The sequence below is a fragment of the Mya arenaria genome, chromosome 8, assembly GCF_026914265.1.
Source record: "Mya arenaria isolate MELC-2E11 chromosome 8, ASM2691426v1".
NCBI lineage: Eukaryota > Metazoa > Mollusca > Bivalvia > Myida > Myidae > Mya > Mya arenaria.
In genome coordinates this window covers 48,748,093-48,763,067 of record NC_069129.1, presented here as the reverse complement: position 1 = coordinate 48,763,067, position 14,975 = coordinate 48,748,093, and the positions used below count along the sequence as shown (strand labels likewise).

Genomic DNA, 14,975 nt, shown 5'->3' with positions numbered 1-14,975 from the left:
ACAAGAGGGGTTGGGGAAAGGGGGAGGGATGAGGAAAGGGAGGGGATTGGGAAAGGGAGATGAATGGGCTAAGGGAGAGGGATGGTGGAGGTTAGAAGGATGACAAAAGGAGAGGGATGGGCAAAGGGTCAGGATTGGGCAAAGGGAGAGGGATAAGGAAAGGGACGGGGATGGGGGAAGGGAGATGGATGAGGAAAGCAAGGGAATGGGGAGAGGGATAGGAATGGGCAGAGGAAGAGGGGTGGGGAAAGGAAGAGTGACGGGGAAAGGAAACAGGATTGGGAAATGAAAAGGAATGGACAAAGAGAGAGGTGAGAGAGAGAGGGGGTTAGAAGGATGGACAAATGGAGAGGGATGGGCAAAGGGAGAGGGACGGGCAAAGGGAGAGGGATGGGGAAAGATATAGGGATGCGAAAAAGGAGAGGGATGTAGAAAGGTAGAGGGATGTAGAAAGGTAGAGGGATGGAGAAAGATAGAGTGATGGGGAAGATAGAGGGAAGGGAAAAAGATAGAGTGATGGGGAAGATAGAGGGAAGGGAAAGGGATGGGAAAAGGCAGAGGGATGGGAAAAGTTAGAGGGATGGGGAAAGGGAGAGGGATGGGGAAAGATACAGGGATGGAGAAAGGGAGACGGGTGGGCAAAGTGAGAGGGATGGGAAAGAGGGAGGGTTGGGGAAAGGAGAGGGATGGGGAAAGGGAGAGGGATGTGGAAAGGGGAATATGGGGAAAAGGGAGAGGGATGAGGAAAGGGAAGGGATGGGGATAGGGATAGGAATGGACAAAGGGAGATGGATTGTGAAAGGGAGAGTGACGGGGAAAGGGGGAGGGCTGGGGAAAGGGAGGAGGATGGGGAATCGGAGAGGGATAAGGAGAGGGAGGGGATGGGGAAAGGGAGAGGGATGAGGAAAGGAGGGAGGGGATTGGGAAAGGGGGAGGAATGGGCTAAGAGAGAGAGTGGGTGGAGGTTAGAAGGATGGACAAAAGGAGAGGTTTGGGAAAAGGCTGAGGGATGGGCAAAGGGATAGGATTGGGCACAGGGAGAGGGTGGGGAAAGGGAGAGGGACGGGGAAAAGGAGAGTGATTGGGAAATAAAAAGTAATAGGCAAAAGGAGAGGGCAGAGGGAGGGGGTAGAAGGATGGGCAAATGGAAAGGGATGGGCAAAGGGAGAAGGACGGGAAAAGGGAGAGGGATGGGGAAAGATAGAGAGATGCGAAAAAGGAGAGGTATGTAGAAAGGTAGAGGGATAGAGAAAGATAGAGTGATGGGAAAAGATAGAGGGAATGGGCAAATGGAGAGGGATGGGAAAAGGACGAGGGATGGGGAAAGATAGAGGGATGGAGAAAGGGAGAGGGGTAGGCAAAGTGAGAGGGATGGAAAAGGGAGAGGGTTGGCGAAAGGTATTGGTAAAAAGGAGGAGAGAAGGGTAAAAGGTGAGGGCTGCGGAAATTGGGAGTGGAGGGATATGGAGAGTGGAAGGCGGTTATTATATAGTGAAAATAGACAAGGAATGTAAAGATTGAGCGTGGAGATTGGAGAGGGTTTTTTTCTGTTCGTCGTGAAGTCATCTCGACAGTGTTATAGTTTTATTATTATTATCATTATTATTATTATTATTATTATTATTATTATTATTATTATTATTATTATTATTATTATTATTATCATCATCATTATTATTACTATTATTATTCGGTTCTGCCTATTCACATCATTATCGGTCAATAAAATCCGGAGTCATTTTGATGTAAATACCTTGAGTATGTAACTTATCTTAAATCGCATGTTTACAAACGTTTTAACTTAAACGTGAATCGATACAAAGGTGATCTATGGACATGCGCAGTGGATGAAATGAATTTACTTCCTTGTTGGTTTAAAAGATCAACAGAATAAAGGTAAATATTATTTGTATTTCTTTATTAAGAATTGTTTGACCGACATTTAAAGCAAGATTGTGTGGGGAAAATAATAAAAAAGCACATTTGAACGATCTCTAATGCTGTTCTTAATTAGAACATCGATCACTACTTTCGTTTTGAAAAAGATTCGTATAGACAAGGAATTTTATCTTTGTTTAAGGGCAGTGTTTTACTTGATCGTACTGAATCTGTGCGTTTTCATTTGAATGAAACAGTAAGCTTATAAAAGTGATTCATATAGTTTGTTTACATAGATGGAGGTACCCGGGAAGAAGCGTGACCCTGACCTTGACAAGGGTTCCGCTGACGCCACGGTCTACTGCCAGCCGTGTAGGGAAGGGGGTAAACGCGCTGTGGCCCAGGGCTTCTGTCAGACCTGCGAGGAGTACATGTGCGCTCCCTGTGTCGAGTACCATAAGAGATTGAAGATGTCTAGGAACCACATTTTGCTGTCCAAAGATAGGATGCCCTCCTTTTACCCGACAACGAAGAAATCAGCTATCGCCGACACGGATTTTTGTAACCACCACCCGAAGGAGATGATCAAGTTTTATTGCCCGACCCACGGAGACCTTGGCTGTGGCGACTGTGTCGTACTTGACCATCGCAGCTGTAAAGTTGACTACATCGCTGATGTGGCTAAAGAATTTGTCATTGGAAATGAATTTAGAGAGCTGGAACCATCAATTAAACAAGCTGAAGATCTTTTATCAGGGCTTGTTAGTAACGTCAAGGAGATTTTTGGTGAAGTTGAAAACCAGTCTAAGGTTGAGATAGATAAACTGAGGAAGTTCCGTGCAGAAATCATCACATATCTGGACCGGCGCGAGAAGGAGTTGCTCGACAACATCGAGAAGGTCAAGACAGAGGATGAGAACGCGTTGACTGCACTTAAGACCGATTGTGAGTTGATGAAAACCCGACTTGAGGCCATAAAAACGGAACTGACTTCCGGTGACGTCTCGGTGAACCAGCGGTATGTTACGGCAAGGCGAGGCATGAAGGAGCTACGGGAAATTAATGACAATATGGAGAAGATGACTGATAGGATGAACGCCCGGAAGTACCAGTTTACTAAGGACGCGGACACGGAGCGGCTACTGGGATCGAAAATGGGCCTTGGAACCCTTGACGTTGCGGGAGAGTTTCGAAAGAATAGTATGTTTAAAAATCACTTTACATTTTTAAGTATCACTTGACTCTAAAAAGGATAGCGTTGTAATTATTTGATTAAAATTCTAAGTAATATCTCAATAACTTGTCCTTATATTGAGTTCTTGTTCATAATGGCCAAAGCTATTACTTAAATTATGACACGGAAGTTAAACTTAAACTAAATGAAAACGTTTTAATACAAAATTACTGATCATCAATAAGTTTTTGCTGCAATCAATTCGGTAAACCCGCCTGGTTGCAAGTACACTGTAAACAAACAGAAATCGGCCTCGACGCGAATGCCAACGCAGCCTGTTTTTCCCATTCGGTATAACTTGGAATTTATCATAAAATCCATAGTTATTGGTCTTACTGTACATAAGCGTATTTGTAGCAACCTTTTTACAGTGCCATTTAAATATATTTCAAGGTTTTCACAACACTCCGACCTTTTCCATCTAAAACAAAAAGAACTTTGATTTATATGTATTTTTCTGTTCGAAATACTATCTTTATTTTTAAAAAGGTGACTCTAAGTAATGGCAATGCCCATTTTTAGTGTTGTGTCTTATATGCCCAACATTTGCACCCGGGGCAAACATATCAACGGGATGCACATTTGGCCTTGGGGTATGTTTATGTTTTTGACGAGTTTATATGACAATTGGGAAAAGTAAATATTTTCACTAAAAAAACAAAAGTTATAAATAATTTGCCAAAACATTTCGACAGATTTCTTTTTATACATCAATGCGTTACTTTTATTGTTTTATGTCGAATATTCGAATTAAGATCCCAATATAGAAACACACGCTTGGACATTAAAGGCAAATTTGTCTCCGAAAGAAAACAAAATAATGCTTGTTTGCGCTTATGTGCACTTAATTATCCCTGGGGTAAATCTTGTCACAATAATTGGGCTAAAATATCAAACTGACAGAAAAGACGTGTTAATAATGTGTTCGTAAGATAAACGGGGAAAATCGTACAGTGATTTTGCAGGCGTACTTAAGATGGGAACATTAAAATGATTATAACTCAACTTGTCAAATATAGTTTAGTTTATTCTGTTTATCCTCCAAATGTGATGAGAAGTATAGTTTATATACACATACACAAATATATACAATACAATACAAAGTATGGACATAGAAAAATAACAACAAAAAACAAACAAACACACAAACGTTATGGACACATATAAAGCATAAGGTTATTTACAATATATACAAATAATACATTGCCTATGTCATTTGACAGGAACTGACGCTTATCGTTTGATTGAAATAGTGCTCACTCGGTGAATTTTATTGTATATTACACTAAAACCAAAAACACCTCTTTATCATTTATATTTATTACCAGGTGTCCGTGTCTTGTTTGTTTAATCTAAATTTTCTCTTTGAAGAAAAAACACTTAAAATTGAAGCTGCACCCTTTTAAAAAAAAGTTTAAACCATTGTCTCATTTAAGTTTATAAGACGAAAGTGAAAAAAAATAATCTAGTCCATTATTGTGTTCAGTTCCAGTTCCTGACCTCTCTACTGTGACATGGAAGAATGAAGCAGACATCAACGTCAGAGCGCCACAAGACCAGGAAACCTGCATTATTACCGGCCTCACCCTGCTGTCTCCCGGTCTCTTCCTTCTGACTGACCACGGTAACAGCTGTGCCAAACTGGTGGACGCCACCACCCGAACCGTCACGTCCCGACTCGAACTGCCAGGCAGGCCCTGGGACGTGTGTGCGCTTCCTGATGACCAGGCCGCTGTCACTCTCGCGAAAAAGTCCATGATACAACTGATGTCTACGAAAGAAGCGCAGTTGTCGCGTGGAAAGGAAATTAAAGTATCATATGATTGTCGTGGTATTGCATACTACAACAATAGACTATACGTGTCTTACAAATCTAACCCGCGTATTGAAGTGATGACATTGGATGGGCTTATTATCAGTACATTTCAAACAGTTAATGGAAGTCAAACTTTCGAACGCCCACAATACCTGACTGTGTCAGCTTCCACACCACCGACCCTGTACGTGTCTGACTACAATGCAAACACCGTCCACCAGCTGTCTCTAGACGGGAAGGCCCTACGAGAGTACAGTGAAAAGAAGCTTAAATATCCCCATTCCGTGGTGGCGGTAGGTCCGGATCAGCTGCTCGTGTGTGGTTGGGCCAGTGACAACGTGATGCTGCGGACAGAGAAGGACGGCAAGATGACGGAAATATTGGGACATAAGGACGGACTGGCATATCCCTACTCTGTGTCCTTCTGTCCCCACACACGTACATTAGTTGTCGGGATGTACGAGAATGACTCACTGAAGGTGTTAAATGCAAACTGACAGTGGTTTTTCCTTAGTCGTGATTGTAGTTTCTTAGGAGGAAATTACCATGCATTAAATAATCTTTAACAACTGAAAAGTAAATGCAAAAACATTTATTTTACAATTTCAGCTTGCGGTTTTGATTTGTTGTAACCTTGTGTTATCAAACTGAACAACCATTTATATTAAATGATATGTACCATATTTCGAATAAATATTAAATGTATTTTGCAGTTATGATTAGCAAGAACTAGATTAACAATTCTGTGTAAATGTTGTTATAATATCATAACCTTTTTTTCTAGTAACTATAAAGGATGTTTTTAATGAAAATTTCCAAGTGTGAATCCAGCTTCAATTTGAATAGACGGTAAATATTATAAAAAAAGATTGTATACCTTCAAATTTAAGGTATCAAAGAAGTGAAATGTATTTACATTTTATGAGTATTTATCTTGAGACAGTTGACTAAGTGGTTTTGCCTTTTTATTTTAAATGTGTGTAATATTTCTTCATTTAAACATGGCATGAAAATAACCGAAGATTTTATTTAAGCATTTGAATAAAAAATGATTATAAACAAATCTTGAAGTGTCGGTTGAGAAATCCTGTAAATACATGTTAGCTGATTGGGCTCTGTATTTATGTTAAAGAATCACTCTGTGTTCTTAATGTTTCGATGTACTTGTGATTTGGTCTTAATAAACGTCTATTATTTATATTATTATAAGCAATAATCAATAAAGAAAGGCAGTGGCCTGTCGCAAATATTTGTTTATTTCTGTTAAGGCCATCATTTAAATATATCTGATAATAGGTTAAAATTACACAGCGGTTTCATAAGAGCTTTATTATGGCAGGTTTCAATTTGATATTCCGAGAATAGCTAGAAGGGTCGCAGAATGACTGGTATACTTGAATAATTTTCACCGCCCCGATAGCTCAGTGGTGGAGTATTCGCTTCGGGTGCGAACATTCGGGGATTTACGCATCGGCGGTGTCAAACAGGAAGACGTTAAAACATGTTATCAGCAGCTCCCTTGTCAAGCGCTCGGCATTGAGCGCTAAGTTCGTATTGAGAAACGGGTACTGGTTCAACCTTGGGAAGATGACTTCGTGTTTCGTCTCTACGCAAATAGCTAAGGCTTAACTGAGTGTTCCAAGGCGGTACCTAACAATCCTTGATAAACATACCTAGTTTTTTTATATACATGTATCTATGCACTGTGCTGTTTGTGGAGTTTTCAGCTGTTTTTCCATATGTTTCTTGTTTGTGACTTTGTGTTTTTGTGTTCTATGTCTTTGGCGTTTACCCAGTGTCATTAAACCGGGTTTATGTTTAAACGTTTTGCTTCTGAGCTTGTTTCTGTAGTTTTTCACATAAGTATTCAACCCGGATATCCTGCAACAAACATTGTTTCTTCAAGTCTTCGTATGTCTGGCTTGACTGCGAACTGCAGTCATTTCAATCTCATGTCACGAATGGCATTTGAGAAACAGATCAAGTCGTGATGGCGACACGGCGAGGTTAAGCCATAATGCAGCCAATATGGGTGCGTAGACCTTGATAAACTGCAATAAACAAACAAAGGTTCATCTGTTTCGGTTAAAATCTGGAAAATGTAATCCAGTTGAAATCTGAGGGTCTTCGGACCGATTCAAGTTAAGGCAGTCTGCTTTAAGGGTAGGGTTAGGGTAAGGCCCTGGCTCTAACCCTCTAATTTGCCGTGCAACAATGACATTACATTGGAAACACACGAGGTGACCATTCTTTTCGTCCTGGCTCTATCTCTCCATTCAACGATTACCATGATTGCTTTGAAAACACGCAATGCGACTCATCTCCGTCATGGTCATATCCATCTCATTTTCCCCAGTAACCAATATATTGCTTTGGAAACAAACAAGGCAACCATTCTCTCCGTCCTGGCTCTATACCTCTCATTTTCCCAACAAACATTACATTTATACATTGGTAACGCACAAGGCGACCATTCTCTCCGTCCTGGCTCTATCCCTTGCATTTGCCCAGCAACAATTGCATTGCTTTGGAAATAAATAAGGCAACTAATCCTTCCATCCTTGCCAAATCTTTCGCATTTTGTCCAGCATCCATTACATTGCTTTTGAGATAACTAAGAATTCGAGTGTCCGAGGCTGTTTTAAAGCGGTATACATGAAGAAGTTGGTTGTTTAACTCGGCATAACAATTAGTGTAGTTTGACCTGTATCGTGCATAATATTTCATCTATAATTTTTGCAATTCAAGATGGCGGCGCCCTTGCGACAAATTGGAAACATTTTTAAAAATAGTGTTTTTTTACTGCTTAATCGTGGTCATGGGGTATTTTTCATTAGAAACAAGAGCATTGAAGTGTCTCCTATGATGAAGAAAATAATGAACAAAGGAAATAGGTAATTGACGAGAAATTACAAACCTAATATTTTTTGTCCGAATAAATGTGTAGTTGATAAGAATTATGGTCTTTTCCTAAACAGTCCGTTTCTTAAACTCTGAATCTTGACAGGTCCTTTCTTGGGCCATTCAAGCGCCCATTTACGGGATGGTGTGTTGTTGTTTTTTTAAATCTGTACCACTGTAGCTACAATAATGTGCATTTAGGGAACTTTTTAAAACATTTTGGTTAGTTATTTTCTCCCACTACCATTGTCAACGCAACAAGTCGACTGAATCATACCAATGTATACAGGGTACAAATTTAGCACTTGCACACTCACAAAATGCAAGCCAAAAATTGAAAAATGCGAGTTGAATTTAAAGACACTCGCAAAAAATTGCAGATCAAAATTTGCAGAAAATATGCAATCCTCGAATTAGATATGAACATAATCGGTGATCAATTCCTGCACGATAGATATACAACTAATTTAAGAAATGCCTACTTTCGTTTTCCAATAATCATACAGACATTGATGATGTAGATTAACGTTATGCGCACATGCAGGTACTCGTTACTATGTGCTAGGTACTCATTACTGTGTATTTTTGTAGACTGGTCTTTCATTTACATTTTTGCGACGGTATGGCCTTTCGTTTACATTTTTGCGCTGATATTTAGCGATAATTGTATCGAGAAAAAGTCTGTATAATGATGACAAGCTAAAAAGTTTTTTGCGCGAGTTGATTTTAAAATCGCCGACAGCTGATGACAATGATCAATCAGTTCAAAAAAAAAGAAGCCAAAATAAAATAATCCGTCCTTTAAAACTTTTTCGATGTGGAAGAGAGAGTTGAACATTAAATTGACCCTCAACGTAGATGACATAAGGAACATTTTCAAAATATTTAGCAAAGACCAATACTGGTATGATCAGACTTCCTCAGTTTGTACTGTCAGTGTAACATATATGATGATATCATTTATTGTTCAATTACATGATCATTCATTAAAACAATTTCACTATACATTCAACCATAGTTTTCCATACAATACCGGTATATGTTTTTTCCTTCAACACAATGGTTTGCCTTAAAAAAAATGCGAGAGTGTCTGGTTTTGCGAGTTGAAAATTTAAGCACTCGCAAATTTTTGCCAGTATCAGAAAAAGTTAAATTCGAACCCTGGTATAATATATTCTTCGACTGTAACTCCACAATATTAATTACTGCATTGTCCCCCCCCCCTCCCCAGGTCCGGGGTATACCAGGATAGCTGGGGATATGGGCAGTGCGGTAAATGCGGTGGTTTTGTCCTCAGGCCAAATATAGCGGGAAATTGGCCTTATCATGGGTCCCTGGGGTGGGGGGCATTTGGCGGGGGTTTACCAGTTGTTAGTTTCCGCAGGGCCGAGATTTTGCCCAGGCTTGGCTGGAGCGCTATTCACCGCTATTCCCCGGATCTAGTCTTTCAGGAAGAGAAAAACGGTGCAATTATGATATGAATATATATATATACTTATGAGAAAACAACAGACAATTATTGTTTGTTATCCCTCTGTATTGCTCTATTAGTGACAGTCTGAAGTTATATTTTCTATTAATAAATATCATTGGTCTTATTGCTTATTTTTACTAATCAAATAAATAAATACTTTTGAAACCATTTTCTTCATAATTTATGTCATACCAAGTGGTCATAACCTGCAATATGATTCCTTATCTGCCGAAAATCATGCTACTGAGAAAATGGCCCCCTTAAATACGAAAAAGGGTGTTAAAGTTGCACTCTCACAGATTGAACGTTTTGACAACTTTTTTGTCTGGAACGAGCCAATTTTTGGGAAAATTTATGGAAACCAGTTATATAAGACTGTTGACAAAAATTTAGTTCGCATATTTTTATATTTAAGAACAAAAACTGATGTTTTATGCATTTTTTTTAAACCATTAGTAACGGTTTGAGCCATAAAACATAAGAAATAAGAAAATCTGCAATCTGATCTTTTGTCAGCAGTCTTTTATCATTGGCTTGCAGATATTAACGCAAAAATTTGCTCTTTCCAAGACAAGAAATAAAAAAGTTGTAAAAACGGTATATCTGTGAGAGTGCAGCTTTAAGCATAATAATAAATAGTTCTAAGATGCAGACCATTAAAAATGTATTAAACCTCACATATACATGGCTATTGTACATTCCAGGAAAAAGACTGTAGCATGGTCAGTGCCTTTCAATCCTGAGGTATGATAAGATTTTTTTATATTTGACGTTAGGGCCTAATTTTTTTTATAAATTTAACATATAAGCTTGCAGATATTTTATTACTGACTATTGTTTTTGATAGATGTCTTAAAACTCTTCATTAAAGTGTATAGCAGCATAGCTAAGCCAGTTTTGATGTCGTGTGGATGTTAGCGAGGCAACAGTCTTATAACAAAATGCTCATGCTTGAAAACAAAAACTAATACTTATATTCCATAAAAGAGATTCAAATTTAAAAAAAAAAAAATGATAAAAGTACTAGACCGTAATCTCGGGCAATTTTTCTTTTACCTTGGTGGCAGGTTTAACATATGTGTGCACCCATTATGCAGATTTTCTATGTTAAATATGAATGTTAAATGCTTCTATAGTACCGTATATCTTGTATTGATCTTTTGTTTCTATTTTTAGGCCCAGGGAACAACTGTCAAAACCGGTGCTAAGAGCAAGGTACGATACTCAGACGGGGTGATACGTTGAACCAACTGGGTTGGCAATGTGCTTGAAGATACTATCCTGCAGATATTCGCCAATGGGGAGATGGATGTATTTGTAAACATAATCAAGGTGAAATGGTTATTGACATGATTATTATGACACATATATAGTTTCATCGCATTCTTCAAGATAATTAAAGCACCCAGGGATTTCCCTCACAAACTATGCACATGTTTTGGACTCAATGTGCAAGCTAGGGATGCGCATTCTAAACTAACCATGCATCCCTAGGACCCCCAAAAAATAATAAAACTTCCATTGATTGGAAGCGATGCATTAGGACCCAATATGATTTCCACAGACCCTACATTTATCAAGTATAACAACCACATTTAAGTTATGCCCAACTTAGTACTCACTTCTTCAAATTCTGTTTACTCACCTATTTACTTGTGAAAAATGAACATTTCAAAACAATTACAGGCTTCACTAAACCAAGGTCACAGCATTAAGAATATGAACAAAATGTTCCGATATTATGTTTATTGTACATATCATTTAAGTTATGTTATGAAGAGACATTCTCATTCATCAGAGGTTTGATTATGATAAATCAGCATCACTCTGGTGAACAAGAATGTGAAGAGATTAAATGATATAAACTATAAATATATGATGGCATGATATCTGAAAACTAAGTGTAAACAAAGTCGAGTGCTCAGCTCAAGAGGGATGTAACTTAATATAAAAGTTTAGTTTGTTTTGCACTATTATATTACATTAGCGCTTGAACTAGAGATGATACTACTAGCCCTAATTGGCTTCTATGTTGTCCGATTACTGCACTCCCTTCTCATTAAGGCAACCCTGGTTCAATTCCCAGCGTGGGGGCATGCGAGTTCGGTATGTGGTCATCAAGCCAGACAATTGGGTTCCCCCAGGCACTTTGGTTTTCCCTCGCAACACAAAACCACACTCTAAGACTACATTGTGCCAACAAGAGTGATTAATATAATGTTGTATTAACTTGTTTCACCAACTTTGTTTAAAGTATGGAAGTATAAACAAAAAACTGGCTTCTTAGCTAGTATTGAACTCTCTCTATATATATATATTGGCTTTGCAGGTTGAAGTTGTTCCAAGCTACTCTGCACTGAAGGTTTGGTGGGAGGCTAGCGGAGTGCAAGAAAAAGACAAACAAACTCAACAGCTCCTTGAAACACAGGCTGGCAAACTCAGGTGAGCATTGCTCCCAACATCAAGCCCGGGACTTTGTTAAACATCTAAATCAACCCTCGCACATTCATATGAAGTATCTTTAAAGAATATATGATTGGTAAATGTATTGTACGTTATTCTTCAATGACAGTTGCCGCAAATTACCCGTATTTTATCAGTGTATGTATACCATGTGACAAAATACGTCATACATGCTACATCAGAAGGCAATATTTGGCTTAAAATATAGACTTAAAACAAAGATAACTTTTCTTTTACTTCACCATTTAAAAAGAAACAGGGCAGTCTATGCTGCTTAAAGAGCCTCACCTTCGTTTTATTACCGGAGTTTGATAAGGTGATTATTTTCATCAAATACTTCGACAAACCTGTTTCACAAAATAATGTTTTGACAGTGCTCCTTCAGACGGCCGTTTTGTGAAAAGTTTTTTAAGTGTTTTTAGAAACTAGACTCTCAATCAAACTCTGGTAAAAGACCAAAAGAAAGGCTCCGTAAGCGGCGTACACTGCGTTGTGTTTCATTTAAAATTGTGAAGAAATCGTTGAGTTATCTTTGTTTAAAGTCTTCGTTCGAAGCAAAATGTTGCCTTCAGACATACCATTTATGACGTAATTTAATTAAATGCTTCCAGCAGATAATTTAATTGTTAATGAAATCGAAACCAATTCTCATCACTACCTTTATTGACAGATGAATCAGTATTAAAGATATATTTTTATTGCAGGCACTTGTTACTTCAGTCTCAGGTGTGTGGGCGTGTGCCTCCGGTCGTGTTCATGAGGGATATCAGCGTAGCTCGCCAGAAGCAAATAGAGGAGCTACTTCATAACCTTGACACGGGGCCTCCAGATACGCAAACAGAGCTGGATGTGACAGAGCAAGACAAACTTGAACAGCAGGAAGATTGGAAAAGGAAACAAACATGGAAACCTACTGGGCATAGTAGTGATTTGGTGGTAAAACCAGGTGAAACTGATGTTGAAAGAATTGAGTTTAAGGATAAATTGTTTAATAGTGATGAAGTTGATAGAAATATATGTGAAGGTGTATCATACAGTTTTGATCAAGAATTGAGTGTTGAAGAGAAAGGGGTGGAAGAAATTGATTTAGAAAGAGTAAGAACTAGTGACTTCAAGTTTAGACAAGATCTGTATGGGTTACACCATGATTCCCTTATGAAGAAAGTGCTAGATAGCAAGCTGGCAAGAAGGCCCCTTGCTGCAGTAGAGGAAAAAAAACCATTCAATATGGACAGACTGGTTTTTAAGCAAGATAAGAAAAGGGCTTATAAGCCTTTTAAAGTATCAAAAAGAAGATTAGAAAGATTAGAAAGGCAGACTTATGGATACAATAACTATGATGTTTAGAAACGTATTTTTTGTTCTTTTTTATGTGTGGTACTTTGCGAAAATGTTTAGCAATAAAGTTTCATGTATAGTTTATTTAATAACAATCTGTTAATAATTATAAGAAATTTTAGTAATGCAATGTTTTAGAACATCTAAGACTACTGTTGAAATTGGACTCAAAGCCATTTATATTGATTTCAAGTTGATTTTTACTAGTTTTAATGCACTTTATATCAAACAGAAGACAATCTAAACAAACACATCTATAATACTGAAAGGGAAAGCTCTCGATCCTGATTTCACAATAATCCTAAATATGATCATCTCTGGATTCGCTTCTTGAAGCAATACTCAAATACTTGAAAGTATTTTCAATGTTGCATGTGCAGACAGAAGTGCAGTATCAACCTAACTGTATCAAATTATTCAAATTTAATGGTTCAATAGGCCAGTTAGGTTCAGCATTTTTTTAAGTCACATACCCAAACAGCAGGAACACAGTTTGGAGTCTGCTTTTACTCAACAGATTTCAAAACAGAATGTACAAAAATCCAGGATCCTATCAGACGTTTCCTGCACTAACTTTTCTGTAAAAGATTCAAGTATATGGCCATATGAATGCATTATTTTAATCATGTACGCCAACTTATTTTAAAGTAAGCTTTGCCTCATAAGTTTTATTGAATTTCTTATTGTTTGAGCCATGCTAAAAAAGCAATGGAGTAATCCAGTTCTATTATTAATCATGTCAAGCCGACAAGCTGATAGCATGTTCCAACCATGACCCTCCAAGGTCAAGGCCGTAATTTTGTGTCAAAGGTCAGGAAGCTGTATTCTTCATGTCTGCTCCAGGAAATTATAAGAGGATATCTTGATTTAATATTGATTAGGCCAAAAAAAAATTGTTTTTTAAGGTAACTGTCCCAAAATTTCTAGGTAGGGTAGGTAGGGATTTTTTTTATTGATTTTTTTCAAAATCTGTCCTAAGTTCAGAGTGTTTTCTTGCACATGGCAGTCTTTCCTACATTACTGTCATTGCCTGACTTTGTTTTATCATATCAACAATAATTCTGATTTAAATCTGCATTTATCCGCCCTTCGTAACTCTCTATTCGCTAACGAATATATTTTTTGCTCAGAAACGGAAAAAAATAGTTAGGGTCGGCGCATTGTTACAGGTAGGGTCGAGTTACCCGAAATGGACATAATTTTTTTTAGGCCTTATATTAATAAGGATTGGAACTCAATGGTGCTTAAATGAAAGAATTTGCTGTACTGTAGTTAATAACTAGTATAACAAATCCAAATATATTATAACAAGAGGCCCACAAGGCCCCATGCTCTACTAAGACCTTGTTTGGTCATTTTCTTTACATATGATATACAGTGTGTGTATACCAGGTGATAAATTGCGTCACAAATGCTGTGTTGGAAAGCAATATTTTGCTTCAACTGAAGAATTTAAACAAAGGTAACTTTTCTATTTCTTCACCATTTTAAATGAAACATAGTGCATCTACGCCGCTTACAGAGCCCTGCCTTAGGTCTTTAACCAGAGTTAATGCTATGATTTAATATTGATATAACAACATTAATTATTGATGTAAAACACAAGGAACATAAAAATACTAGTATAATATTTTAATCATTATATGACTTACATAAATAATTCTTATTGCCAAGGTTAAAGAATTTGTATGTATTTTAGTAAAAAATGGGCATAACTTGATAATACTTATGATCAGAGTTACGGGCTTTGATTTACATATGCGTATCTAGCAACACGTGTACCAAGTTTCATTTGAATTGACAATACCTTGACTTTTCCTGGAAAAAACAACAACATATAAACTATATATAGTCATTGTCATCAAATTATT

General features: G+C 37.8%; 2 protein-coding genes across 3 annotated transcripts; both read left to right on the top strand.

Annotated features, from left to right (window-relative positions):
- Positions 1–1,803: 1,803 nt before the first annotated feature.
- Positions 1,804–6,128, top strand: LOC128242390 (E3 ubiquitin-protein ligase TRIM71-like). 2 transcript variants are annotated; one of them, XM_052959526.1, is made up of 3 exons: positions 1,804–1,896; positions 2,175–3,078; positions 4,605–6,128. In XM_052959526.1, the coding sequence occupies exons 2-3, from the start codon at positions 2,175–2,177 to the stop codon at positions 5,423–5,425; spliced, it is 1,725 nt and encodes a 574-aa protein (XP_052815486.1). In that variant the 5' UTR covers positions 1,804–1,896; the 3' UTR covers positions 5,426–6,128. The 2 variants fall into 2 exon arrangements, with proteins under 2 accessions (XP_052815486.1, XP_052815485.1); XM_052959525.1 differs by having other exon boundaries at positions 4,599–6,128.
- Positions 6,129–7,712: 1,584 nt separating this feature from the next.
- Positions 7,713–13,113, top strand: LOC128244314 (uncharacterized). Its single transcript, XM_052962329.1, has 5 exons — positions 7,713–7,822; positions 10,008–10,047; positions 10,480–10,635; positions 11,633–11,745; positions 12,471–13,113. Exons 3-5 carry the CDS (start codon positions 10,609–10,611, stop codon positions 13,111–13,113), a joined length of 783 nt encoding a protein of 260 aa, XP_052818289.1. The 5' UTR covers positions 7,713–7,822; positions 10,008–10,047; positions 10,480–10,608.
- Positions 13,114–14,975: the final 1,862 nt, after the last annotated feature.